Here is a 26,172-nt window from a genome sequence, read left to right on the forward strand (position 1 = left end):
CCTCGAATTCCCTGCGGAAGATTCTGGCAGGCCTGAAGAAGAGGGGGCGTAAGGGGGGAGGTACTGTAACATACCTGGCGGCGTCCTTGCATGGTGGTCCATCTCCCACTGTGCAAGAGGGCGCACTTGATCTCCTGTCCAGAATGTCTCTCTGGCTTCCCTCCATGCTGTCTGTTTGTGTCTGTTTCTGCTGCTTAAGGGCGGCGCCCGATCACTTCCTGCCTTTTGTACCTGCTGTGGGTCACACCCCTTGTGCGTCCTCAGCCTATTGCTGTCTGTCACTTGGTATATAGCTCAGCAGCTCCCTTCTATCCCTGCCTGAGCATAGTGTTTCCTTCAGTGTGTGCTTGCACTCTGAAGGTGCCAGGTCCCGTCTCTTGTCTCCTGCTTTTTGTATCAGTTCCCGTGTCTGAACTGAGTCCTGTATGTCTCCTGCTTTGCGGTATCAGCTCCCGTGTCTGAACTGAGTCCTGTATGTCTCCTGCTTTGCGGTTTCAGCTCCCGTGTCTGAACTGTGTCCTTTTTGTGTTCTCTGGTCTGTCCTGTCTGAACACGCTCCTTGCCTGTTCGTTCCGCCTTCTAGTGGCCGATTTCCTAGACCCGCTCCTGCGTCTGGTCTGTCCTGTCTGAACACGCTCCTTGCCTGTTCGTTCCGCCTCTCTGGGGGCCGTATTCCCAGACCCGCTCCTGTATCCCTCTGCAGTGTCGGTCTCCTCCGTACACTCAGTTCCAGTCTGAACTCTCTCCTGTCCTTTACCTGTTTTGCCTCTATGTCCGTTCCCTTCCTTTTTCTGCAGAGTCTGAACTCGTACCTAACTCCTGCTTGTTGTCTCTGCAAGTACTGTGTGAGTATCTGGCTCTGTCTTTCCCTTCCTGTCTGTTCCGTGTGAACAGAGCCCTGTCCTCCCTGCTCAGCCTTGTCTGCACTCTAGCTGTGCTTGCTTGTAACCCTCTGCCTGTATTGTTCCTGAGTCCCGGTGTGTACTGGGTCCTATCCCGCCTGTGTTCCTACCTGCTAGTGCCTCCCTGTCTGCACTCTAGCTGTGCTTGCCTTTACCCCCCTGCCTGCATACCCGCCTGCCTGCATACCAGTCGTGCCTGCCTATACCCACCAGTCTGTGTGCCAGCCTACCAGCCTGTTCCTGTATTCCCCTGTGTGGGTCAACAGCCGTGTCCGGGGTCTGTCCTGGAGTAGCACCTGGTCCCTCTGCTCGGTTCCTCCTTGGTGCACTGGCGTCGTATGCCGTCGTGCGATCCTGGTCGGATCGGGTGAATACTTAGTCACGCCCCTCCAGGCATTCACTCTCCGGCACGGTCCAGTGGAATCACTACCAATCACACGCACACGCCGCTTAGCCCGGGCGTGTGCATAACAATTGGTCATTTGATGTGGCTTTTTGAAAAAAAATTTCTGGACTTTATATTTATTTCAAGATCTAATTGGACTACTTTTTGAGTCTTATATGACTCTGCATGCTGGTGGACTACATTTTCATACACCTCAATTTTTGCTGACTTATTGGGGCATTACTACTACTGTGGACATTTAGTTTTCTATATGCCATTGACGTTATTATTGGATATTTGCTGAACACGCTACTTAGGACGCTGTTTGTCAAATTTATATGTGTACTTTTTGAATTGCATTATTAAGGTTCTTTGGGGACTAGGTTAAGGATAGCCTTGGCGCAGCGGGGGCATTATTTGAATTTTGGGGGTTGATACAGTCCACTGCCAGGAAGGGATTAATTTATTATCCCTTGTATCGTATCAATTACGTTGACACTATCTCTAGTCCTTTTCACCTTTTATATCCCTCTATGTCTTTTTTCTTATATGTTAGTTTGTCCCAACGGTACTATTTAGTACATTATTTTAGTGTGTTTAGATTAAAAGTTAATTTTTAATGGGTAATTGTCTCTTCCGGTAGATAATCTTTATTTACCCTCTCTCCAACGTATGTTGGTTATTTTCTGGTATTTGGCCTCTCCACTCTTCCCTTAGTCTATGGGACCTTGATTTCCAAATGAAATGCAAAATTCAACAGCATGGACCACTGAGCAACAGTCCAGGTCTTTTACTCCTTGGCCCAGGTAAGACGCTTCTGGCGTTGTCTATTGGTCATGAGGGGCTTGACACAAGCAATGCGACACTTGTAGCCCATGTCCTGGATACGTCTGTGTGTGGTGGCTCTTGAAGCAATGACTCCAGCAGCAGTCTACTCCCTGTGACTCTCCCCCCAAATTTTTGAATGGCCTATTCTTAACAATACTTTTATGGTTGCGGTTATCCCTGTTGCTTGTGCACCTTTTTCTACCACGCTCTTTCCTTCCACGCTCTTTCCTTCCACTCAACTTTCCATTAATATGCTTGGATACAGCACTCTGTGAACAGCCAGCTTCTTTAGCAATGACCTTTTGTGGCTTACCCTACTTGTGGAGTGTGTCAATGACTGCCTTCTGGACATCTGTCAAGTCAGCAGTCCTCCCCATGATTGTGGAGCCTACTGAAATAGACTAAGGGACCTTTTTAAACGCTTAGGAAGCCTTTGCAGATGTTTTTTGTTAATTATTTTAATTTACTGAGATAATGACTTTTGTGTTGTCATTGGCTGTAAGCCATAATCATCAACATTAACAGAAATAAACACTGGAAATAGATCATTTCTGTTTGTAATGACTCTATATAATGAGTTTCACTTTTTGTATTGAAAAACTGAAATAAACTTTTTGATGATATTCTAATTTAGTGAAAAGAACTTGTATATACCATGAGGCATTATCTGGTCCTATTTAATGTATCAGTGTATTTTTTATCTATATATCAGGGTTAACTAGGGTTTTTCAGGGACAGCCACCAGTAAGCGGGGACGCCATTGACATTCCTTAGTGTGCTAACCTCCGCGGCTAGACAGTATCACCTTTGTTTAGGTGCGGGATAGAGTACGATAGTGACTGTGTTACGCACACGCCCGGACTGACTGGCGTGAGCATGATTAGTGATCCCACTGGACCATAAACTGAGGAGTGCCTGGAGGGGCGTAACTAAGTATCATCCCGGTCCGACCAAAGTCGCACGGCGGCTCAATCGACTCCGTGAACCAGGTAGGAACCGAGCTGAGGGACCAGGTGCTACTCCAGGTCAGACCCCGGTCACAGCTGTTGACCCACACCGGGGAATGCAGGAACAGGCAGGTTAGGCTGGTATGCAGACAGGTGGGTATTGGCAGGCATGGCTGGTATGCAGACAGGTGGGTACTGGCAAGCATGGCTGGTGTGCAGACAGGGGGGTACTGGCAGGCATGGCTGGTGTGCAGACAGGGGGGTACTGGCAGGCACGGCTGGTGTGCAGACTGTTATGTTCTGCTACCAGAGCTAAGGAAAGAGAGGAGATCTGTCCCTACGATAGAACTCAGCTTAATCCCTACGATATAACAGGGAACCTGATCCTGTGATCAGACCTGCTAAAGTCCTAAGCTAGTCTGTACGCAGACCTATAGATGTGGGGAAGGAATCCCTACAAGTACTAAGGACTGGGAGGAATATGGGACACCTCCTAACAGAAATAGTAGCAGACAGACGAACAAACAAAATATATAGAACATAGAGGTCAGTAGACCAAGCAAACTAACAGAGCAAGACACAGAGCACAGGCTAGCTAGAAAGTAGATATACAATGAAGTCCAGCAAAGCCAGAAGGGCGGAGCAGGATTAAATAGGCCAACAAGGTCATGTGACCAGCAAAGGAAAAAAAAAGCAAGGTTCTAACAGTACCCCCCCCTTCTAAGAGGATCCTCCGGATCCCCTAGGACCAGGCTTATCAGGAAATCTCCTGTGAAACGCTCTGATAAGTCTGGACGCGGAAACATCATCCGACCTCACCCAAGAGTTATCCTCGGGACCGAAACCTTTCCAGGCCACAAGATACTGCAAACTACCTCTATACCGTCTAGAGTTAAGGATGCGAGAAATTTCATATTCCCCGTCCTCCACCACCGGAGGAACAGAGGCAGAGGCGTCACAATCCGATACAACAGCTTTTTTCAACAGAGAGACATGAAATACCGGATTAATTCTCCAGGAGGTAGGAACCTCCAACCTAACAGCAGATTGGTTGACAACCTGAAGCACCTTAAAGGGCCCTACAAACTTGGGACCCAATTTCTTTGAAGGAATCCTCAACCGCAGATTCCTAGAGGACAACCAAACCATGTCACCAACAGCGAACAAAACCTCCTGTCGTTTCCTATCAAAGTAGTCTTTAGATTTTCTGTTGGCCTCCTGAAGATTACCACGCACATCCGTCCAAACTCTCTCCAAATCACCGGAAAAATTCTCCTCCTCAGGCACGGCAGATCCCAACTTGGAGAACGACCCAAACGACGGATGTCTCCCAGAACAACAAAAAAAAGGCGAACAACCAGCAGAAGAAGATGTATGATTGTTCAGAGCAAATTCAGCAAGTGGCAGAAACTCAGACCACCCCTCTTGATTGTCTGCCACAAAACAACGCAAGAACTGCTCAACATCCTGATTTTTCCTTTCTGTCTGGCCATTAGATTCAGGATGATATCCGGATGAGAACGACAAATGAACTCCCAACCTATCACAAAAGGCACGCCAAAAACGAGCCACGAACTGAGGACCCCTATCAGAAACAATGTCAGTAGGAACGCCATGAAGTCTGACAATTTCCTTGACAAAGGCCTTAGCGAGAGTTTTAGCGCAGGGCAGTTTGACGAAAGGAACCAAGTGACACATCTTGCTAAAACGGTCCACGACCACCCAGATGACAGTAAAACCCTCAGAGGGGGGAAGGTCAGTTATAAAGTCCATAGCCAAATGTGTCCAAGGAGCACTGGGAATCTCCAAAGGACAAAGCAACCCCGCAGCAGGAGTATGTGAGGACTTAGATCTAGCACATATAGTACATTGACGCACCCACTTAATGACTTCCTTCTGCCATCCAGGCCACCAAAAACTGCGACCCACCAGTCTCTTGGTCTCAGAGATTCCGGGATGACCTGCCAACCGAGATTCGTGACACTCAACAAACAAATCTCTCCTAAAGGTCCCAGGCACAAACAACCTCCCATGAGGAGTATTAGAAGGGGCATTCTCCTGTGCTTTAAGAATCTCATTTTCCAAAACGGAGTCCAAAGCAGCTATCACAACACCTTCTTGTAAAATGTTCTCCTCTTTCTCAGCACCGACTATGGGAGAAAAACTGCGAGACAAGGCATCCGCCTTAACATTCTTAGTACCAGGGATGTAAGTAACGGAGAAATTAAACCGCGAGAAAAACAGTGCCCACCTAGCCTGACGGGCATTCAGGCGCTTGGCAGCATCAATATATATCAGATTTTTATGATCCGTAAGAACCTGAACGGGAAATTCCGCACCTTCCAAGAAGTGGCGCCAGTGTTCAAATGCGAGTTTAATAGCCAATAATTCCCGATTACCAATATCGTAATTCAGTTCAGTCTCCGAAAATTTTTTTGAAAAAAAGGCACAGGGATGTAATCCATCCCCGTTATCCTGAGACAATACTGCGCCAACCCCCACAGAGGAAGCATCAACCTCAACCAAAAACGGCCTAGTAACATCAGGCTGCATAAGGATGGGAGCAGAGGTGAACTTCTCCTTGAGATACACAAAAGCTTCAATGGCCTCAGAAGACCACTGAACCGCATCAGCACCTTTCCTGGTGAGATCAGTCAGAGGTTTGACAATACTAGAAAAAATTTTTATGAATTTTCTATAGTAATTGGCGAAACCCAAAAACCTCTGTATCGATTTCAAACCAATAGGCCTAGGCCATTCCTGCACAGCCTGAACCTTAACCGGATCCATCTCAAAACCTTTGCTGGAGATAATGTAGCCCAAAAAACTAATTCTCTGTACAGCGAACTCACATTTCTCCAGCTTAGCAAAAAGCGAATTGTCCATTAATAACTGTAATACCTCACGCACGCTCCGCCAATGAGACTCCAGATCCGGCGAATAAATCAAAATGTCATCCAAATACACAACCACATTTTTACCGATCAAAGGTCTAAGGATGTCATTAATCAGATTCTGAAAAAATGCAGGAGCATTAGTAAGACCAAAAGGCATAACCAGATTCTCAAAATGACCCACAGGAGTGTTAAAAGCAGTCTTCCATTCGTCACCCTCCTTCATGCGCAACAGATTGTATGCCCCCTTAAGGTCAATTTTAGAGAACCACTTGGCCCCCATTAACTGGTTAAACAGATCAGGAATCAATGGCAGTGGGTAAGGATTGCGTACAGTAATTTTGTTAATCTCACGAAAATCCAGACAAGGACGTAAACCGCCGTCCTTTTTTTTTACAAAAAAAAATCCAACCGCCACAGGAGACTTAGAGGGCCTAATGTGACCGGCGGCCAAACTTGTCTGAATGTATTCCTCCAAAGCCTTCCTCTCAGGAATAGTAAGGTTAAATAAACGACTTTTAGGAAGAGTCGCTCCAGGGACAAATTCAATAGAACAATCATAGTCTCTATGGGGAGGCAAAACCTGCGATTCCTTCTCAGAAAAAACTCTCCAAAAATCCTGAATAGGAACAGGCAATTCTCCCCTATCCAAAGCTGCAATACGCCCATTACAACACTTGTCATAACATTTATGGCTCCAGGATTTAATTTCACTGGTAGACCAATCCAGTACAGGATTGTGAAATTTTAACCAGGGCAATCCCAATATTACTGGAGAAGGCAAGTTATTCAACACTACCAAATCCAATTTCTCATGGTGAACACCATTAATAGTGAGAGGAAATTCACAGACCTTGAGAGTAATATTCTTCAAAGGGGAACCATCCACAGAAACCACAGCAATGGGGGATGATAAAGGTTCAGGTTTTAAATTGAGTCTTTCCACGAATCCCCCATCAATAACATTCAGAGTAGACCCACAATCGACAAACACCCGAAATTCCATTAATTTTTCCTGAGCAATCGTGGAAGCAGCTAAAAATACACCCTTGGAATTTAAACAGGCAATACGGGCATGACTGACCATTTTTTTTTTTTCTTTCTTCATACGAAGCTCACAGCCTTTAATCAAATGACCAGATTTTCCACAATAGAAACACAAGCCTTCAAAAAATCGACGGTCTTTTTCTTGAGAGCGAGGTGCCACCGATCCAATCTCCATCGGTTCACCACTGTTAGTACATACATTCTCATAACCAGAAACTGACATAGTAGAGGATTTGCTCTCATTAACCCTTGCACGCAGTCTTCTATCCACCCGTATAGCTAATTGCATAGCCTGTTGCAAATCTTCAGGTGTAGGATAAGCAATTAGCAGGTCTTTAACCCTTTCACTGAGCCCAGCAAGAAATAGACCCTGTTTGAGTGGACCAACGACGGAAATGAGTGCAATATTTTTCCACATTACCTGATCCTTGTTTTAAACGTCTCAACTCAGTCTCAGCTGATGCGACACGGTCAGGATCATCATATAATAGTCCCAAAGCAGAAAAAAAACTATCCACTGATCTGAAGCATGTATCACTAGGTTGCAAAGAAAAGGCCCACTCCTGAGGCTCTTTGCGCAAAAGTGACATTATGAACCCTACGCGCTGGGATTCATCCCCAGAGGACTTAGGTCTCAAACGAAAATACAATAAGCAAGCATTTTTGAATGAAAAAAATTCTCGGTGTTCACCAAAAAATAAATCCGGCAAACATACCTTAGGCTCCAAGAAATGTGCTCCAGGACAGTTACTCACGTGCTGACGGAGCTCGGCCACCTCCAGAGAGAGTCCCTGCAGGCGATGAACCAAATCCTGAACCGACACCATGATGGAACAGAAAAATCTTTCCTTAGAGAATTTGCGGGCTGGACTTACTGTTATGTTCTGCTACCAGAGCTAAGGAAAGAGAGGAGATCTGTCCCTACGATAGAACTCAGCTTAATCCCTACGATGTAACAGGGAACCTGATCCTGTGATCAGACCTGCTAAAGTCCTAAGCTAGTCTGTACGCAGACCTATAGATGTGGGGAAGGAATCCCTACAAGTACTAAGGACTGGGAGGAATATGGGACACCTCCTAACAGAAATAGTAGCAGACAGACGAACAAACAAAATATATAGAACATAGAGGTCAGTAGACCAAGCAAACTAACAGAGCAAGACACAGAGCACAGGCTAGCTAGAAAGTAGATATACAATGAAGTCCAGCAAAGCCAGAAGGGCGGAGCAGGATTAAATAGGCCAACAAGGTCATGTGACCAGCAAAGGAAAAAAAAACTAAGAGCAAGGTTCTAACACAGACAGGCAGATACTAGCAGGTAGGAGCGCAGGCTGGATAGGGACCAGTACAGACTGGGATACAGGAACCGAGCCGCAGGTGCGGTGGACAAGCAGAGCAGAACTGCAGGTGCAGTGAGCAAGCTGAGCAGAGCAAAACCGCAGGTGCAATGAGCAAGCGGAGCAGAGTGAAACCGCAGGTGTGGTGAGCAAGCAGAGCAAAACCACAGGTGCGGTGAGCAAGCAGAGCAGAGCGAAACCACAGGTGCGGTGAGCAAGCAGAGCAGAGCGAAACCACAGGTGCGGTGAGCAAGCAGAGCAGAGCGAAACCACAGGTGCGGTGAGCAAGCAGAGCAGAGCGAAACCACAGGTGCGGTGAGCAAGCAGAGCAGAGCGAAACCACAGGTGCGGTGAGCAAGCAGAGCAGAGCGAAACCGCAGGTGCGGTGAGCAAGCAGAGCAGAGAGAAACCGCAGGTGCGGTGGGCAAGCAGAGCAGAGCAAAACCGCAGGTGCGGTGAGCAGCAGAGCAGAACAAAGCAGAAGGTGCAGGCAGGCAGGACAGGGCTCTGTTCACATGGAACAGACTTGAAAATACAGGAAGATAGTTAGAACACAGGAGGTAGATACAGAGGCAGGGAAATGGGAAAAGCAGAACCAGATACACACAAGGTACTTACAATGAAGTAGCGAGTGGACACTAAACTCACAAACAGAAGTACAGAGACAACGAGTAGGAGTTAGGTACTGGTTCAGACACTGCAGGAAAAGGAAAGGATCGGACATAGAGACAAACAGGTAACGGGCTAGGAGACAGTTCAGACAGGAACTGATACAGGAACAAGATACAGGAACGAGCCTGGGTACTCAGCCCCCAGGGTGGCGGAAACAGACTAGAAGTCACAGGTAACGGCCCTGGGTATTCAGCCCCCAGGGTGGCGGAAGCAGACTAGATTCAGGACAGGACCTGGCAACTCACAGTTGTACAGAACACACTGTAAGGAAGTGTTGCTCAGGCCCCTCCTACTGGGTGGAGGGGGTTTAAGTATCCAGTGACTCGCAGCAATAGGCTGGGAACACATTAGGACTGCCCACACTGTAGCTTTAAGAATCAGGAAGTAACAGCGCCGCCGCCCTAAGCCAGCAGACAAGAGACATACAAACAGCATGTACTGGAGCAAAGTGTGCAGCCTGGACTGATAGGTAAGATTGCGGTCCTGCATGATGGGAGGTGGTAAGCCATGCAAGCACGCCGCCAGAAATGTTACAGACTGTATCAATTATTCAGCAACATCATTGTTTACTGTATAGGGTAATAAAGTATAATAAAGTGGTTAAGGACGTGACTTAACTAACATTGTGCAGTGAGTCTGTTTTCCTCATAGTGACGGATATTTCTTGTTGCAAACACTGATATTATTTTTCACGTTAAACCTTTCTTTAAACTTTTTGAAACAATTTTCATTAGTGCGATCATACAACATACAAGCCTCTGATTGCTCCGGTGATGCACTGTACTACTGTAGTGCCGTGTATTATCACTGCCTGTCCGTGTAATACTAACAGTCCCATACACATGAGATAAGTGTTGGCTGAACGGTCATTTGGCAGGTGGCTATCTCTCCCGACTCCCCCATACACACAATTATTCCAATTTTTCTGCGGTCTATATGAGAGAGTCAACTCCAGACTCTTCTAGGATTATCTACAGGAATAACAAACAGAATAGCTTCTGAAATTCAGGATGCCAGATTCTTCTCTGCCCTGACATGATTTGTCAGGAGGACCCCAAATACATTATATAGTCGACCAAACCCCCAAAATCAGTGCTTACATGCAACTTTAACCTAATTATTATTATTTATTATTATAGCACCATTTATTCCATGGCGGTTTACATGTGAAAAGGGGTATACATAGCAAATACACTTAAAATAATCTTGAACAAAGCGAATCAGCGACTGGTACAGGAGGAGAGAGGATCCTGCCTGCGAGGGCTCACAATCTACAAGGGAGGGGTGAGGATACAGTAGGTGGGGGTAGAGCTGGTCGTGCAGCGGTATGGTGGGAGCGGTGGTTACTGCAGATTGTACGCTTGTCGGAAGAGGTGGTTCTTCAGGTTCCTTTTGAAGGTTTCCACGGTAGGCGACAGTCTGATATGTTGGGGTAGAGAGTTCCAGAGTAGGTGAGATGCACTGGAGCAATCTTGTATATGATTGTGGGAGGTGGAGATAAGAGGGGAGTAGAGAAGGAGATCTTGTGATGATCAGAGGTTGCGGCTAGGTAAGTACCGGGAGACTAGGTCACAGATGTATGGAGGAGACAGGTTGTGGATGGCTTTGTATGCCAAGGTTAGGGTCTTGAACTTGAGTCTCTGAGTAATGGGGAGCCAGTGAAGAGATTGACAGAAAGGAGAGGCAGGGAATAGCGGGGGGACAGGTGGATTAGTCGAGCAGCAGAGTTTAGGATAGATTGGAGGGGTGCGAGAGTGTTGGAAGGGAGGCCACAGAGCAGGAGGTTGCAGTAGTCGAGGTGGGAGATGATGAGGGTATGCACTATTGTTTTTGTAGAGTCTTTGCTGTGGAATGTGCGGATCCGGGAGATATTTCTGAGTTGGAGTCGGCAGAAAGTGGAGAGGGCTTGGATATGTGGTTTGAAGGAGAGATCAGAGTCCTGGGTTACACCGAGGCAGCGAGATTGTGTTACTGGGGAGAGTGGGCAGTCATTCACTTTGATGGATAGGTCAGATGGGGGGGTTGAGTGAGGTGGGGGAAAGATGATGAATTCAGTTTCTCGATGTTAAGCTTTAGAAATCTGGCAGAGAAGAAGGATGAAATAGCAGACAGACATTGTGGGATTTTGGTTAGCAAGGAGGAGATATCGGGTCCAGAGAGGTAGATCTGCATGTCATCAGCATAGAGGTGATACTGAAAGCGGTGAGACTCTATGAGCTGTCCCAGGCCAAAGGTGTAGATGGAGAAGAGCAGGGATCCTAGGACTGAACCTTGGGGGTCACCGACAGATAGGGGGTGAGATGAGGAGGTGGTGTGTGAGTGGGAGACGTTGAATGTCCAGTCTGTTAGGTATGAAGAGATCCAAAATAGGGCCAAGTCTGTGATGCCAAGAGAAGAGAGAGTCTGTAGTAAGAGGGAATGGTCTTTTAACATCCCCATAATATGTATGGGGATGTTAAAAGGTAACTTATTGGACGTTACCTCTGGCCTGGCCTAATAGACTTTCGTACATTGCAGGCCCAGACACCATTATTAGGCATTTAAGTATCGGAATAACTAGGCAGCCCCATACTATCGAGTATTTAGGGGAAGAGGGGCATTGAGCCGAACTCTGTCAAACTTTCTGAGATGCCATGTTTTCTTTTGACGGCAACAAGTGGTTAAACTGGCAGGGTTTATGTTGTTGCAGCTGCACCTGTGCCATCCTAGCGGTGTACATCTGTGTTCGGTGCCCAATTTCTCATTAAACAAATGTTTAATGTTTTCAAAAATAAGAAAATGTGTCTTATGCTTTTTTTCTTTTTGCAAGAATTTTAGTGCCAGTTTTATTTTGAAACTTTTTTATTTCTTCTTTTTTTCTGGTGTTTTTCTTCTAAGGCCATAAATAAACCCCATAAAACACTGTACATGGAGACTTTGGTGTCAAATAATTTCTGTGGTGTTTGTGCAAACAAAAAAGCTTTTATAAAAGCCTCAAACTTCTGTGTGTGAATCAGACCTGAGCTCTAACTTGTTAGAAGATGACAGTCTGGGGAAGATGGGAAACATTCATATAGACCAGGGGTCCTCAAACTACGGCTCGCGGGCCACATGCGGCCCGCGGAGGACTTTTATCCGGCCCGCCGGGCTATGGGCGGAGGAGAGAGGAACGGTGCCATTGCCCTCCCTTCCCCCCGCTTGCTCAGGTCCCCGGCAGGCGGATACTTACCTCTCCTCGTGCCTCCGCAGATCCGCTGTCTTCCTGCTCTGCACTTCCTGTGACGTCTCAGGTCAGAGGGCGCGGTGACGTCTTCACACCGCGCCCTCCCGAGTGCCGTCACAGGCAGCACAGAGGGGGAAGACGCCGCCGCAACGCTGGAGTCCAGACCAGAGCAGCGGCAGCAAGTGAGAAGTGAGGTGAGTATTGGATTTTTTTTTTTTTTTAATGTATGGAGGCATAGGTCATTATATGGGGGGGGTGACATCCTGCAAGGGGTATAATATGGAGGGGTGACATCCTGCATGGGGCATTATATGGGGGGGGTGACATGCTGCATGTGGCATTATATGGGGGGTGACATGCTGCATGTGGCATTATATGGGGGGGTGACATGCTGCATGTGGCATTATATGGGAGGGTGACATGCTGCATGGGGCATTATATGGGGAGTGACATGCTGCATGGGGCATTATATGGGGAGTGACATGCTGCATGGGGCATTATATGGGGGGTGACATGCTGCATGGGGCATTATATGGGGGGCGGGGTGACATGCTGCATGGGGCATTATAAAGACAGGGGAGTGATATCCTGCATGGGGCATTATATGGGGGGGATGACATGCTGCATGGGGCATTATATGGGGGGGATGACATGCTGCATGGGGCATTATATGGGGGGGTGACATGCTGCATGGGGCATTATATGGGGGGTGACATCCTGCATTGGGCATTATATGGGGGTGACATCCTGCATGGGGCATTATATGGGGGGAAAGGGACATCCTGCATGGGGCATAATATGGGGGGGGTGACATGCTGCATGGGGCATAATATGGGGGTGGTGAAATGCTGCATAGGGCATAATATGGGGGGGTGACATGCTGCATGAGGCATTATATGGGGGGGGTGACATGCTGCATGGGGCATTATATGGGGGGTGGCATCCGGCATGGGGCATTATAAGGGGGGGAACAGCCTGCATGGGGCATTATAAGAGGTGGAACAGCCTGCCTATTGGGAACATTTACCTGCCTATTGAGGACCTATGCTGCCTATTGGGGATATTTACCTGCCTATTGGGTACATTTACCTGCCTATTGGGTACATTTACCTGCCTATTGGGGTCATTTACCTGCCTATTGGGGTCATTTACCTGCCTATTGGGGACATTTACCTGCCTATTGAGGACCGATGCTGCCTATTGGGTACAGTTACCTACCTATTGAAATACCGGTTTATCTAACTTTACTTGTTCTTCATTTTAAATATTGTATTTGTTCCTGTATTGTTTTTTTTTACTACAAAATAAGATATGTGCAGTGTGCATAGGAATTTGTTCATAGTTTTTTTTTTAAAACTATATTCCGGCCCTCCAATGGTCTGAGGGACCGTGAACTGGCCCCCTGTTTAAAACGTTTGAGGACCCCTGATATAGACGGCCTGTGGAGATGTAGTCAGTGACGGACTCTGGCCAAATATGGTTCTAGAGCCTTAGTAAAAGATGAAGATGTCGTCCTCATCATGAAGTAGTTATTTCTCATGTTACGTGTAATTAATATCTCCTGCAGTATAGATAATGCCAATTCCAGTGTTGGTAAATGAGACGAGAATTAGCTTTATGGAAGATGAGTCTATGAGAAACGTGTTCAGCTACAGACTGCAAGGAAGAAACTGCTTGTTGTCTGTGGCCTAAAATATAAAGGTTTTATTACTAGATGTAAAGAAGAAAACAAAATATTGTAAAATAATAAATCTCCTCATATGTTTCCCCTTATTATCTCCAGTAATTGTATTATTACACAGGATTTTTATGATGTTACATCGGCTCATCTTCTCATTCAGGTCTCTACAACACCGGATCCTCTCAGTGAAGATCGTCTATATAAGAGAATTTTCCTGATTTACCCATCAAAGATGGATATGGACAGAGACAAGATGGTGGAGAGGATATTACACCTCACCCTAGAGATCCTCTTCCGGCTTACTGGAGAGGTGAGAGGTTCTGATGACGTCACATTACATCATTCTTATCTATGGGAATAACAGATGGACAGAACTGGAGAGGTGAGGACTCTGGAAATGTCTGGAGTGAGATTTATTAATGTGTCTCTCCATAACCAGGATTACACAGTAGTGAAGAAGACCTCTAGTGAGCGCTGTCAGGACCCTGTGTCTGAGGGATGGGGAAGACCACTGAGCCCAATCACAGGGCCTCCACCTCACCCCCTGATACATGAGGACATCAATGACCAGAAGATCCTAGAACTCACCTACAAGATGATTGAGCTGCTAACTGGAGAGGTGACACTGCTGGGAATGCTGGGACATTATACAGTAACGCTATGAAGGGATCGGGGGGATGACTGTATCATTGTATGTGTCAGGTTCCTATAAGGTGTCAGGATGTCGCTGTCTATTTCTCCATGGAGGAGTGGGAGTATTTAGAAGGACACAAAGATGTGTACAAGGACGTCATGATGGAGGTTCCTCAGCCCCTCACATCACCAGGTAATAGACAGGACTAAATACACACGGCCTATAATTATCTGTATGTAAAGAATGAATTCAGTCCCTGTATGTGTTTCCTCCAGATCTATCCAGTAAGAGATGTCCCCGTCCTCTTCTTCCACAGGACTGTAAACAAGAAGACCCCAATGTTCCTCAGGATCATCAGGTAGATGGAGAGAAGGTGTCATGAGATCTCCCCTATGATGTGTAGACGGCTGTGAAGGTCTTGTGCTCAGTCTTGTTTTATCCACCAGTATTATATGTTTTATACTTGTGTAATGAGAACGGTGGACATGGCAGGATTAGAGCTGATCATAGATGTGACTTATCCTTCTCTCTGTGACTACTTTTTCTTTCAGGGTGAAGATCTGACCCATAATATTACAGAGACATATGTGAGGGGTGATGAGCGGTGTAAAGAGGAGATTCCTACATATGACTACCCAGGTGAGTACTGACCACTAAATGTAGAGAAGTCACCGATTATTCTCAGTCACCGGCTGTGGCTGCTTTATCATTGGTGTAGGGTCTGCTGTATCACAATCGTCTGTTCACCAATTTGCCTCTACACCACAACATTCTCCTCCACCCAAAAATTTTCAAATGACTTTTGGTATTGAAGCCCTCTTCTATAGAACTTACAACCTGGAGGATCCACCTACCCCCTGGGATTAGGAGACGCTGACCGTTACCTGCCCAGATCTGTAAACTACAAAGCCAAATGACAGCGTACGTAGAATGTGCTGACAAAAGTTAGAAAATCACTTGAAGAAAAATGATGATAGGCCTCTTAGAGAAAGCGGAGGGTAATGATGCTGTTGGCTTTCTAGAATCCTGCTATCTTATAGGATGAATCTTCCTTCTCTCCCTTCTGTGCTGCTGAATGTTCTCATATGGTCCTTACAAGACCAGGTCCAGTCTTTCTGGCCAAACTTCACTTTTATGATCGACAACATTAAATGTGCAGTGAGGGCCAAGTGTGAATTTCTGTACAATAACAACAGAGTTTCCCTTTATTCTGACTTTTCAATTTCTTTTAAAACCAACTAACTTCAAACAGGATTGCTATAAACTACATAAAAAAAATATTACACCTGTGCCATGATATATCTCTAAGCTAAATTTAAGACACTTCAGCTTTGCATGATTATAAAAAGTTCTCTTTAAATGTCTAATATTCTTCTTGAAACTCATCTGATAGAATATTGTCCCTTACAATAGTTTAGATTGCCAAGAGCCACCGAGCCCCATACTCTAATTACCCCAGAGAGGTTTCACCACTAATTACTTATTTTTTACTGATGAAGACTAGTGATGAGCGAGCATACTCTCAAGTACTCGGTACTCGCCCGGATGCTCAGGTCCCCTCCCTGCATGTTTGGCGCTCTTTAGAGCGCCAGTCAACATGCAGGGATTGCCTGCCACTCACTGTAATGCCGCAGCCATATTGGTTGTGGCATTACAGTGATTGACTGGCCGCACAGCGTCATCAGGGCTATATCAGACCTGGTGCCGCCGTGCTCGTCAGTCTACTCCGCAATCAGGCAGTATAGGGAGAGGTGCTGCTGACCTAGGGAGAGATTTGGTTGTGTATTAGGTAGTGTAGGGAGAAAACAAGTACATTACACATATCCATCTCAACAAACAGTTCTTCTGAGGACTAATCCATTTGCAGAGATATCAGGCAGGCAGGGTATATAGCAGACTGCAGTGCATATAGCACAAGAGGCTCCATTCCAGTTCTGCCTTCTGCTGGATGTGTTGGATATTTCTAGAAATAGGCCCAGGTCTCAGGGGCCAGGAATAATTTTTTGGGGGTCTTAATGCTCATTATTTGCTTAAAAAGCAATCCAGAGAACACCATTTTTCTGCGCCATTTGCTTGTTGGCACTGCAGAATACAGCCAGGTCCTTTCCATATTACAGCGCTAAAAATCCAGCTATTTAAAACTGTGGTTTGTCCGTCACACGGATCACATATAATTGCGCTGAAAATACTGCCATTTTTGGCCTCCATTCAAATTTTTCTTTCGTGTGTCAGCAAAGTTTTTGACACCGGTTTGCTGTTCGAAATAGTTACCTACAGGCCAGGTATTTAAAACTGTGATTTCTCTGTCACACGGATTACATATAACTTCGCTCCAAATTCAGCCATTTGTAGTGAGCGTGGAAGATATTGTCCTCAATTTAAAATGGGCAAGGCGCGTGGCAAGGGACGGGTAACTGGACGTGATGGTGAGGGTGCATGCGGAGGCCGAGGCCGTGGGCAAGCTGAAATTGTGCCACAACAAACACCCACATCTTCTTGCCCGACCTTCCTGTCCCAATTCCTAGGGGACTGCAGCACACCACTATTGAACCCAGAGCAGTGTCAAAAGGTTGTTGGTTGGATAGCAGATAATGCTTCCAGTCACGTTGCCACTACCACCCTGTCTTTCACACGGTCAAGTCTCAGTAGCCGTGAGTCTGGACTGCATATTCCTCACCCTGATCCTCCTTCCTCCCACCATGCCGAGTGCCCGGAGACAACTGATCCCACACTTGGACAGTCCAAAGAGCTGTTCACTCTTCCATTTATAGATTCGGGCCTCTCGCCCGGTCCACTTGAAGCGGGGCAAGGGAAGATCGCATGTAGCAATGCGCAAATATTTGAGCAGCCACGGTCACACGAAGGCGATGGTGGGAAAGTGTCACAACAGGTGGACGATGATGAGACACAATTGCCAGAAAGGCAGAAGGAGGACCAGAGTGCGGAAGTGGAAGACGAGGTGGTGGATGATATAGTAACTGACCCAACCTGGCAGGAGGACATGCAGAGTGAGGACAGAGGCAAACAGGGGGAGGGAGGCAGAGCACCCCAACAGGCAGGAAGAAGCAGTCTGGTGGTCACAGACAGAAGGCAGTCAACCGTTCCCCGTAACACCAACACGAAGGAAGTTGCCAGTACAACTGTTAGGTCTTCCCGAGTCTGGTTGTTTTTTAAAGACTGCCGATAACCCCCAAAAGGCCATTTGACCATCTGCCAGGCCAGCATCAGCAGGGGTGGCAAAACTAGCATCCTCACCACCACCAGCATGATCAGGCACATGGCAGCAAAGCACCCGACTTTGTGGGCTGAACCCCAGGGTCCAGGAACAGTGTCTGGTATCACTGCTTCTTCTGCTGTTGTGCATGCAAGCCAATCCCCTTTCCATGGTGCATGCGAAGATGCCTCCTGCCCTACACCTGTCATTGCACACTCTCAAGTAGCAGCATCAGGAAGCATGTCCACGTCCTTGTCCCAGCGCAGCGTTCAGTTGTCCATACCCCAGTCCTTGGAATGCAAGCGCAAATAAGCATCCAACGCCCCACAGGCCACACTACTAAATTCCCACATTTCACGACTGCTTGCGCTCGAAATGTTGCCTTTTAGGCTCGTGGAGACGGAAGCATTCCGCAACCTGATGGCGGCGGCCGTCCTCGGAACTCGGTCCCCAGCTGCCACTATTTCTTCCAGTGTGCCGTCTCCGCATTACACAAGCACGTGTCCCAAAACATTAGCCGTGCCCTCAACAATGTAGTTACCGGGAAAGTCCACCTAACCGTGGACAAGTACTTGTGGGCATGGATGGTACATCTCGCTGACGGCACACTGGGTTAACATAGTGGAAGCCGGGACCCAGTCGGACCTTGGGACGGAACACGTCCTCCCGACGCCAAGGATTGCGGGCCATAGGTCAATCAGGGTTGCCCCCAGAGTCTGCAGCTCCTGCACCTCATCCTCCTCAGCCTCCTCCTCTTCAGCCTCCATCTCCGAAATGACCACATCATTCACAAGCTGGAAGCACTGCAGCACTGCCTCGGCCAAGCGGCAACAGGCTGTCCTGAAACTAATATGCTTAGGTGACAAACCGCACAATGCTGAAGAGTTGTGGACTGATCTGAAAGAACAGGCAGATCTGTGGCTCACACCGCTGAATCTACAGCCAGGCATGGTCCTGTGTGACAAAGGCCGGAACCTGGTGGCGGCTCTGAAGTAAGGCAAGCTCACGCACGTACTAAGCCTGGCCCACATGCTTAACCTCGTGGTTCAGCGGTTTTTCAAATCCTACCCGGAACTGCTTGTTAAAGTACGCCGGCTGTGTGCCCATTTTAAAAAGTCGCCTACAGCTTCCTCCGCCCTTGCCGTGCTTCATCAGCGTTTGCAGCTTCCGGCTCACAAACTGGTGTGTGATGTCTCCACTCGTTGAAACTCTACACTGCAGATGTTGGGAAGGATTTGTGAGCAGAAGAGAGCAGTTGTTGAGTACCAGCATCAACAAGGCCGTCGGTATTCCGTTCAGACTCCACACATAAGCCCTCAGGAGTGAACATGGATGTCAGACATATGTACCATTCTCCAAAACTTTGAGGACTCCACCAAGATGGTGAGCGGCAATGACGCCATAATTAGCGTCACCATCCCGCTTCTCTGTCTTCTGAAACTCTCTCTGCTCACAATCAAAGAGGATGCATTGCTGGCGGAGCACGATGAGATGGAGCAAGAAACCATACAGGGTGATTACACACAGCCCAGCCTCATCTCATCCCAACGTGGATTGGGTGACAATGAGGAGGAGGAGGAAGAACACGAGCTAGTTTCACGCGCTATAGATGGTAATACCTGCACAACTGTCATACCGTCTGTTCAGCGTGGATGGCCTGAGGAGGAGGAAAGCATGGTCAGCCTTCCTCTTGGTAAGGACACGGAAGTCTTGCCTGTTAGCAGTCTGGTACGCATGGCTGAGTTTATTTTACTCTGCCTTACCCATGCCCCTTGCGTTCTCAAAATTTAGGGTGATTGTCATTACTCGTTGGTGACACTTCTAGACCCATGCTACAAGGAGAACTTTAGATCTCTTATTACTGAGGCGGGCAGGTCTACAAAAATGGGGCAGTACCTGAAGTCCCTTGTTGGGGAACTATTAAAAAAATTCCCATCTGAAAACACTGGCGGCAGAGGTCACAGTTCGTTGGACAACCAAGGAGTACAGGCGTGAGAGACACAACTTCAATCCAGCAGAGGCAGGGGAACACTGTCAATGTTCTGGGACAGTTTTCTCAGCCCCTCCCATCGCACAGGTCCTGAGGCGCAGGGTACTCTCACAAGGAGTGCAAAGTTTGGGAAGATGCTGAGGGAGTACCTTGCTGACCATACCAACGTCCTCTGTGATTCCTCTGTGACTTATAATTATTGGGTTTCCAAGCTGGATACATGGAATGAACTGGCTTTCTACACCTTGGAGGTCCTGGCCTGCCCTGCCGCATAGTTTTATCAGAGCGGGTTTTTAGTGCCTCTGGTGGAATCATAACTGATAAGCGCATCCGCCTGTCAACTGAAAATGGTGACAGGCTGGATTGGGCCAGACTTCTCAACACCACTGAATGATAGCAGCGTAACATAAACTCAAATCCAGTGTCTTTTTTTGGGAGGTGTATTCCCATGCACCTCTTCACACCCACACATGGGTATACACTTCTTGATTTTGGCTTTTTGCTCTTGTCTTCCTCCTTCTCCTCATCCTCATCCTCCACCACCATATCACCAGGGTGACCGTGGTCCGTGATGCAACACCCACATAATTTTTTAAAGGCTGTTTATGATGCACGCACAAAAAATTTTTTTATACAGTATGTTCATGTATACACCCCATGGGTAAATGTTTGTCAGCCCATACACTTAGTGCATGGGCATTACAAGTATAGGAGATCCGCTCCTTTCTAATGGTAACATTTTTTATGAGTCCCTCCTCCACGTCTCTTCCAAGGGGCATTGGAATGCTTCCAAATTTTTGGCAACCCTTGCATTCAGTGCATAGTCACACACAATGGGAGACCTACTTCCTATTAACATTGGGAATATTGTTTTAAGGAGGCCCTCCTCTAAGTCTGTTCAAAGGGGTGTTGGGGTGTGTCCAAATTTTGGGCAGCCCTGCCACTCACTGCATACGCCATAACAGTATAGGAAACCCATTCTTTATTAATGGGAACAATAAAACATAGCCTGCTGATGGCTCTCTAAGAATAGTGAGGGCCGACTGCTGCCCTTTAAGAATAGTAAAGACCGCCTGATGGCCCTATAAAAATAGGCTTTGTGACTTTCAGAGTCCCTCCTTCATAAATGAAACACTATGTGTCTGATGATATCTCACACACCACATGGCCAGATAAGGTTGTAAAATGTTAAAATTACATTTCCTGGTGAATACATTTGTCACGGTTGAAAGCAATGCAAAAGTGCAAAAACGCATTAAAAACGCTAAGTGTGAACATAGCCCAAGGTGTGGAGGAGTATTTTTGTTTTTGGTTATTTATTTTGCTTTATATGCAAGTCATTACCCTGGAAAGGATGTTCCTTAACATATTTCTCAGAAAAATCCATTTTGGTTTCGTTTTTGTATGTTTTATTGCGAGTTCGTAAAAGTGGCGTAATATTTCTGACAACGTTTTTGACAGAAGTGGCCTGGAAATCAGAAATGCTTCCAGGGGTCTTCCGCATGCTGTTCCCATGTCATTTGAGCACTGTTCCCATCGATTTGGGCAATTTTTAGGCCCTCTGCTGACCGCTGGGGATGCCGCCGGTAAAATACTCGAGTTTCCCATAGACTTACTTTGGGCTCGTCGCTCGGGTCGAGCACCCGAGTATTCCAAAGTGCTCGACCCGAGCATCGTGCACCCGAGCATTTTAGTGCTCACCCATCACTAATGAAGACTGTTGAGTTTGATCATTTCAGTAAATGTGTTTTTGTCTATAGTCACAGTTTTTGACTGCCAGACTGAGTAGTATCTTCACAGTTTCTTATTAGACTATGAACTGTCATTGTCTTGGTGAATCATTCCATATTTTTACATAACTTACTATTTTTACGGAGAGTTTAAGTAGAAATGTTCAAAAAAATCTAAAATTCAAGGATATATTTTGTTCAAAAATAATTAGTTTTCTTCTTGGCAGATGACTGTACCAGGAGATCAGAGCGACAGCTGGTATCTTCAATTTTTCAATCAGATGTTTTTGAGATCCCACAGGATACAATTGAAGTGAATGGCATTACTCCAGATATACCATCAATCCTTCACAGCAAAGATCTGTCATCTGATCCTTTGAAACGGGTCCTGTCTTCTGATTCATTACCAACTACTAAGGAAAATCAAAGTCACAAAAAAAGCATTAAAAAACTAATTGCTCCTAAAGCAAAGACGCCATTTTCACATTCAGAACACGGGAATAATTTTCCCCTGGAAAAGTGTTTTCTTAAACTTCAAAAAATTCATAAAGCAAAAAAGGGATTTTCTTGCTGCAAATGTGGGAAATATTTTAACCAGATATCAGATCTTGTTAGGCATGAGAGAATTCACACAGGTGAGACTACTTATTCATGTTCAGAATGTTCGAAGTGTTTCAGCCACAAATCAAATTTTGTTAAGCACCAGAGAACTCACACAGGGCAGCGGCCTTTTTCCTGTTCAGAATGTGGGAAATGTTTTAGCCAGAAATCAAATCTTGTTAGACATGAGAGAATTCACACAAGGGAGAAGCCTTTTTTATGTTCAGAATGTGGAAAATGTTTTAGCCAGAAATCAGATTTTGTTAAGCACAAGCTAACTCACACAGGGGAAAAGCCTTATTCATGTTCAGAATGTGGGAAATGTTTTAGCCAGAAATCAAGTTTTGTAACTCACCAGAGAACCCACACAGGAGAGAAGCCTTTTTTCTGTTCAGAATGTGGGAAACGTTTTAACGATAATTCATATTTTGTTAAGCACCAGCGAACTCACACAGGGCAGAAGCCTTTTTCATGTTCAGAATGTGGGAAATGTTTTAAAGATAAATCAGATCTTGTTAAGCACCAGAGAACTCACACAGGGGAGAAACCTTTTTTGTGTTCAGAATGTGGAAAATGTTTTAACCAGAAAACAGATTTGGTTAAGCACCAAAGAACTCACACAGGGGAGAAGCCTTTTTCCTGTTCAGAATGTGGAAAATGTTTTAGCCAGAAGTCAAATTTGGTTAAGCACCAGAGAATTCACACAGAGAAGCCTTTTTCCTGTTCAGAATGTGGAAAATGTTTTAGCCAGAAATCAGATTTGGTTAAGCACCAGAGAATTCACACAGAGGAGAAGCCTTTTTCCTGTTCAGAATGTGGAAAATGTTTTAGCCGTAAATCAGATTTGGTTAAGCACCAGAGAACTCACACAGGGGAGAAGCCTTTTTCCTGTTCAGAATGTGGGAAACATTTTAACGATAATTCATGTTTTATTAGGCACCAGCGAACTCACACAGGGCAGAAGCCTTTTTCCTGTTCAGAATGTGGGAAATGTTTTAGCCACAAATCAAATTTTGTAATTCACAAGAGAACCCACACAGGGGAGAAGCCTTTTTCCTGTTCAGAATGTGGAAAATGTTTTGTGAAGAAATCATCTCTTTTTAGTCGCCAAAGATTTCACACAGGGGAGAAGCCTTTTTCATGTTCTTAATGTGTGAAATGTTTTACACAGAAATAAACTCTTAATAAACGTCAGAGAAGTCACACAGGTCAGAAGCCCCTTTCATGTTCAGAATGTTGGAATTGTTTTAACTGAAAATTGTACCTTCTTAAAGGAGTTGTCCACTACTAGGACAGTCTCTTGTCATTCCTCATGTTTGACCTCGTTAAAATAAAAACACTCATAATAACTTTCCGTGTCAGCACCGTTCTAGTAGTGTTGAGATGAGATTCGCATTCCCGGGGCTCATGTGAGGTCATCACATCACACAAGCCCTGCATTCAATCGGCTTCACTGTCGCCGCTTTCGGATTTGTTGAACACCAACAGGAAGCCAGGGCTGCAGCTGCTCTCCGACTTCCTCTTAATGTTCAATTTGTTCGAAGGTGGGGACAGTTACGCCAGCACTGATTGGGCGCAAGACTCTCAACAACCTCACTTGAGCCTCGGAAATGAGAATGCTGACAGCGCTGGATTGGGAAGTTTGTGTAAATGTTTTTATTTTAACAGGATCAAACATTAAGAATGAAAAGGGATTGTGAAAGTAGTGGACAACCCCTTTAAACATCAAAAATCCCACATAGAGACTAGTCCTTATCATACCTAGAGTGTGAAAAGTGATTTTCTGGAAAATCGTATTTTGTTGACCATCAAAAACAACTCCGATGGGGAGAGAAACTATATATGTTATTGACAAACTGCAAACAGTTGTACAGTACAGACCAAAAGTTTGGACACAACTTCATATTTAAAGATTTTTCTGTATTTTCATGACTATGAAAATTGTACATTCACACTGAAGGCATCAAAACTATGAATTAACACATGTGGAATTATATACTTAACAAAAAAGTGTGAAACAACTGAAAATATGTCTTATATTCTAGGTTCTTCAAAGTAGCCACCTTTTGCTTTGATGACTGCTTTGCACACTCTTGGCATTTTCTTGATGAGCTTCAAGCGGTAGTCTTCTTTAAATGAGGTGTGTCCAAACTTTTGGGCTGTACTGTATATGTACAGGTTAAAAGTTAACGCGTTTCGAAGTCATACACAACCTCAGGACATAACCTAATAGGTACCATGTGTAACTTGAGTTTTATATGCTTTTTGAAAAAAAACACCAAACAGGGGGGACACATGATGTGTCAATTTCATATGTAAATACATTAAAAAGAGGTCGGTTGAAGTGTTAAAGACAGAAAAATATTGAATATATTAATTGCATTAAAACATAATATCGTATATTAATAAAAACAACTGAAAAAGAAATGTTCATACCATTTGAGTAAAAAAAAAAAAAAATTGTTGTATGTATGTATTCCTAAATGAGGTGCGAACTGGTGCTCAATTGATTTATTGGAGTATGAATGTGGTTTAACAGTGCTGAAGGCCACCCAAGAGTTTCAATGATCAGAATAGAGCTGCAAAATTGGTTCATTATGAAAGGGGGAATGATATCCCAATGGTTTATACTTAGTCTCTAACAATATTTGGCACAATTATTCTATATGACATTAGAAAAATAATTATTAAAAAAGAGAATATAATGTTAACCAGTAGGTGGGGAGAAATAATGAGTGTGTGCTTAGTGGTTTTAGAGCGCGGTTTTTCTGGTGCTCCAAATAGAGCTTGTGATCATTACCAAAGGAGAGCTTCTAGTGTGGGAGCTGAATGGCATATCTGACAAAAGGAAATGTCAGATACGCCTGATAATTAGATGAGTGAGGTGGACTGTAAAGTAAGTTGATACACACTTCGGTTTAAATAAGATGAATAGTATAACACACAGGAACGTCGGCTGATCTTCCAAGCCGCACCAGAGGATTGCGGTCGACAAGCGTTCCGAGTCAGAGGCAAGCAGCAGGACAAAGAAGGTTGTCAGGTAAAACAGGATGGTGGATGTGAGAAAACAAGAAGAGATCAAGGGAAAATGGGTGAGCGGCTTCATATAATAAGATGTATTAAACGAAGGAGAATGGATCAAACGCTTACAATGTGTATTGGAAAGCATTTCATGTGTACTGAGCTGTTAGGAATAAATAGATTATTGTCACATCTTTGTGATAAACTATACTAAGTGAAGGGCTAAGTGCCAAGCTTTAATCTATACTTAAAATATATCCAATGATACCAAAAAAATGTGTTGTATATGCAGCCAATCGAATATGAGCTCTTTGTATATATGAATTGTGAAAAACGCGCTGAATATCTCAAAAATAAATGAATAACTGCTCATTGCAAAAACTATTTTAAAATAAATAGATAATTGATTAAAAGAGATCATTTGTCATTTGTTGATCCTGGAATATTATTAATCATGTTAAAATCTCAATTAATTAGTTCATAAATCTAGATAAAAAAGGAATAAATAAAGGGGGGAGGGGTTGATCCAAGGATTAATTAAAAACTGATAAGTGGGAATAAAAATTATTAAAGGAATATATCTGTGATTTCAATGTAAAAAGTTAGAGATGCGGTAAGAAGTAAATGCAAAACTGAAAAATATAGAAATAATTGCAGTATTTCATATGAATATAAACCAATATAATATATAAGTAAAGGTTCCAAAAACAGTGTTTCCTACCTTTTGTTATCTTCTGACACTAATGATCTGTGCCATATGAAAATTATGGATATATCCGAATGATGATCCTTTTGTTCTCTCCTAAATTAACTGCCCTGCAGAGCGTTACATTCTGCTCAATAGAGATCCTGGCAAATATTCTGCAGAGTGTTGCACTATGCTCAATCAAGATCCTGGCAAAATGCCAGAAAAAGTACATCCCGTTATGCCGGGTACTGGATTGTGTGTCCCAATCTTAGGTGCACTCGTGTGGTGTATGTATCTACAATCCACGTGGTGGAGAAGGAGCTGAGCGATATGAATGCGGTGCCGTCTGGCCACCGTATATCGCGCTGCCGCCTTTGCAGGTAAGTGACATCACTCAGGC

The 26,172-nt window shown here is 45.1% G+C and overlaps 1 protein-coding gene across 1 annotated transcript in view; it reads left to right on the forward strand.

Moving 5' to 3' along the window:
* The window catches only part of LOC141271713 (uncharacterized), a 56,613-nt gene extending 31,067 nt beyond the window's left edge, over nt 1–25,546 (forward strand). The window contains exons 8-13 of the mRNA XM_073681804.1: nt 14,056–14,205; nt 14,335–14,514; nt 14,598–14,721; nt 14,805–14,887; nt 15,081–15,168; nt 21,691–25,546. Coding sequence (XP_073537905.1) covers nt 14,056–14,205; nt 14,335–14,514; nt 14,598–14,721; nt 14,805–14,887; nt 15,081–15,168; nt 21,691–23,213 — 2,148 coding nt within the window. The 3' untranslated portion in view covers nt 23,214–25,546. The remainder of the gene's footprint in view (nt 1–14,055; nt 14,206–14,334; nt 14,515–14,597; nt 14,722–14,804; nt 14,888–15,080; nt 15,169–21,690) is intronic.
* The last annotated feature ends 626 nt before the right edge of the window (nt 25,547–26,172 follow it).

This window comes from Phyllobates terribilis, unplaced genomic scaffold, assembly GCF_046119375.1.
Source record: "Phyllobates terribilis strain yellow unplaced genomic scaffold, ASM4611937v1 Scaffold_5__5_contigs__length_657084704, whole genome shotgun sequence".
Classification (NCBI taxonomy): domain Eukaryota; kingdom Metazoa; phylum Chordata; class Amphibia; order Anura; family Dendrobatidae; genus Phyllobates; species Phyllobates terribilis.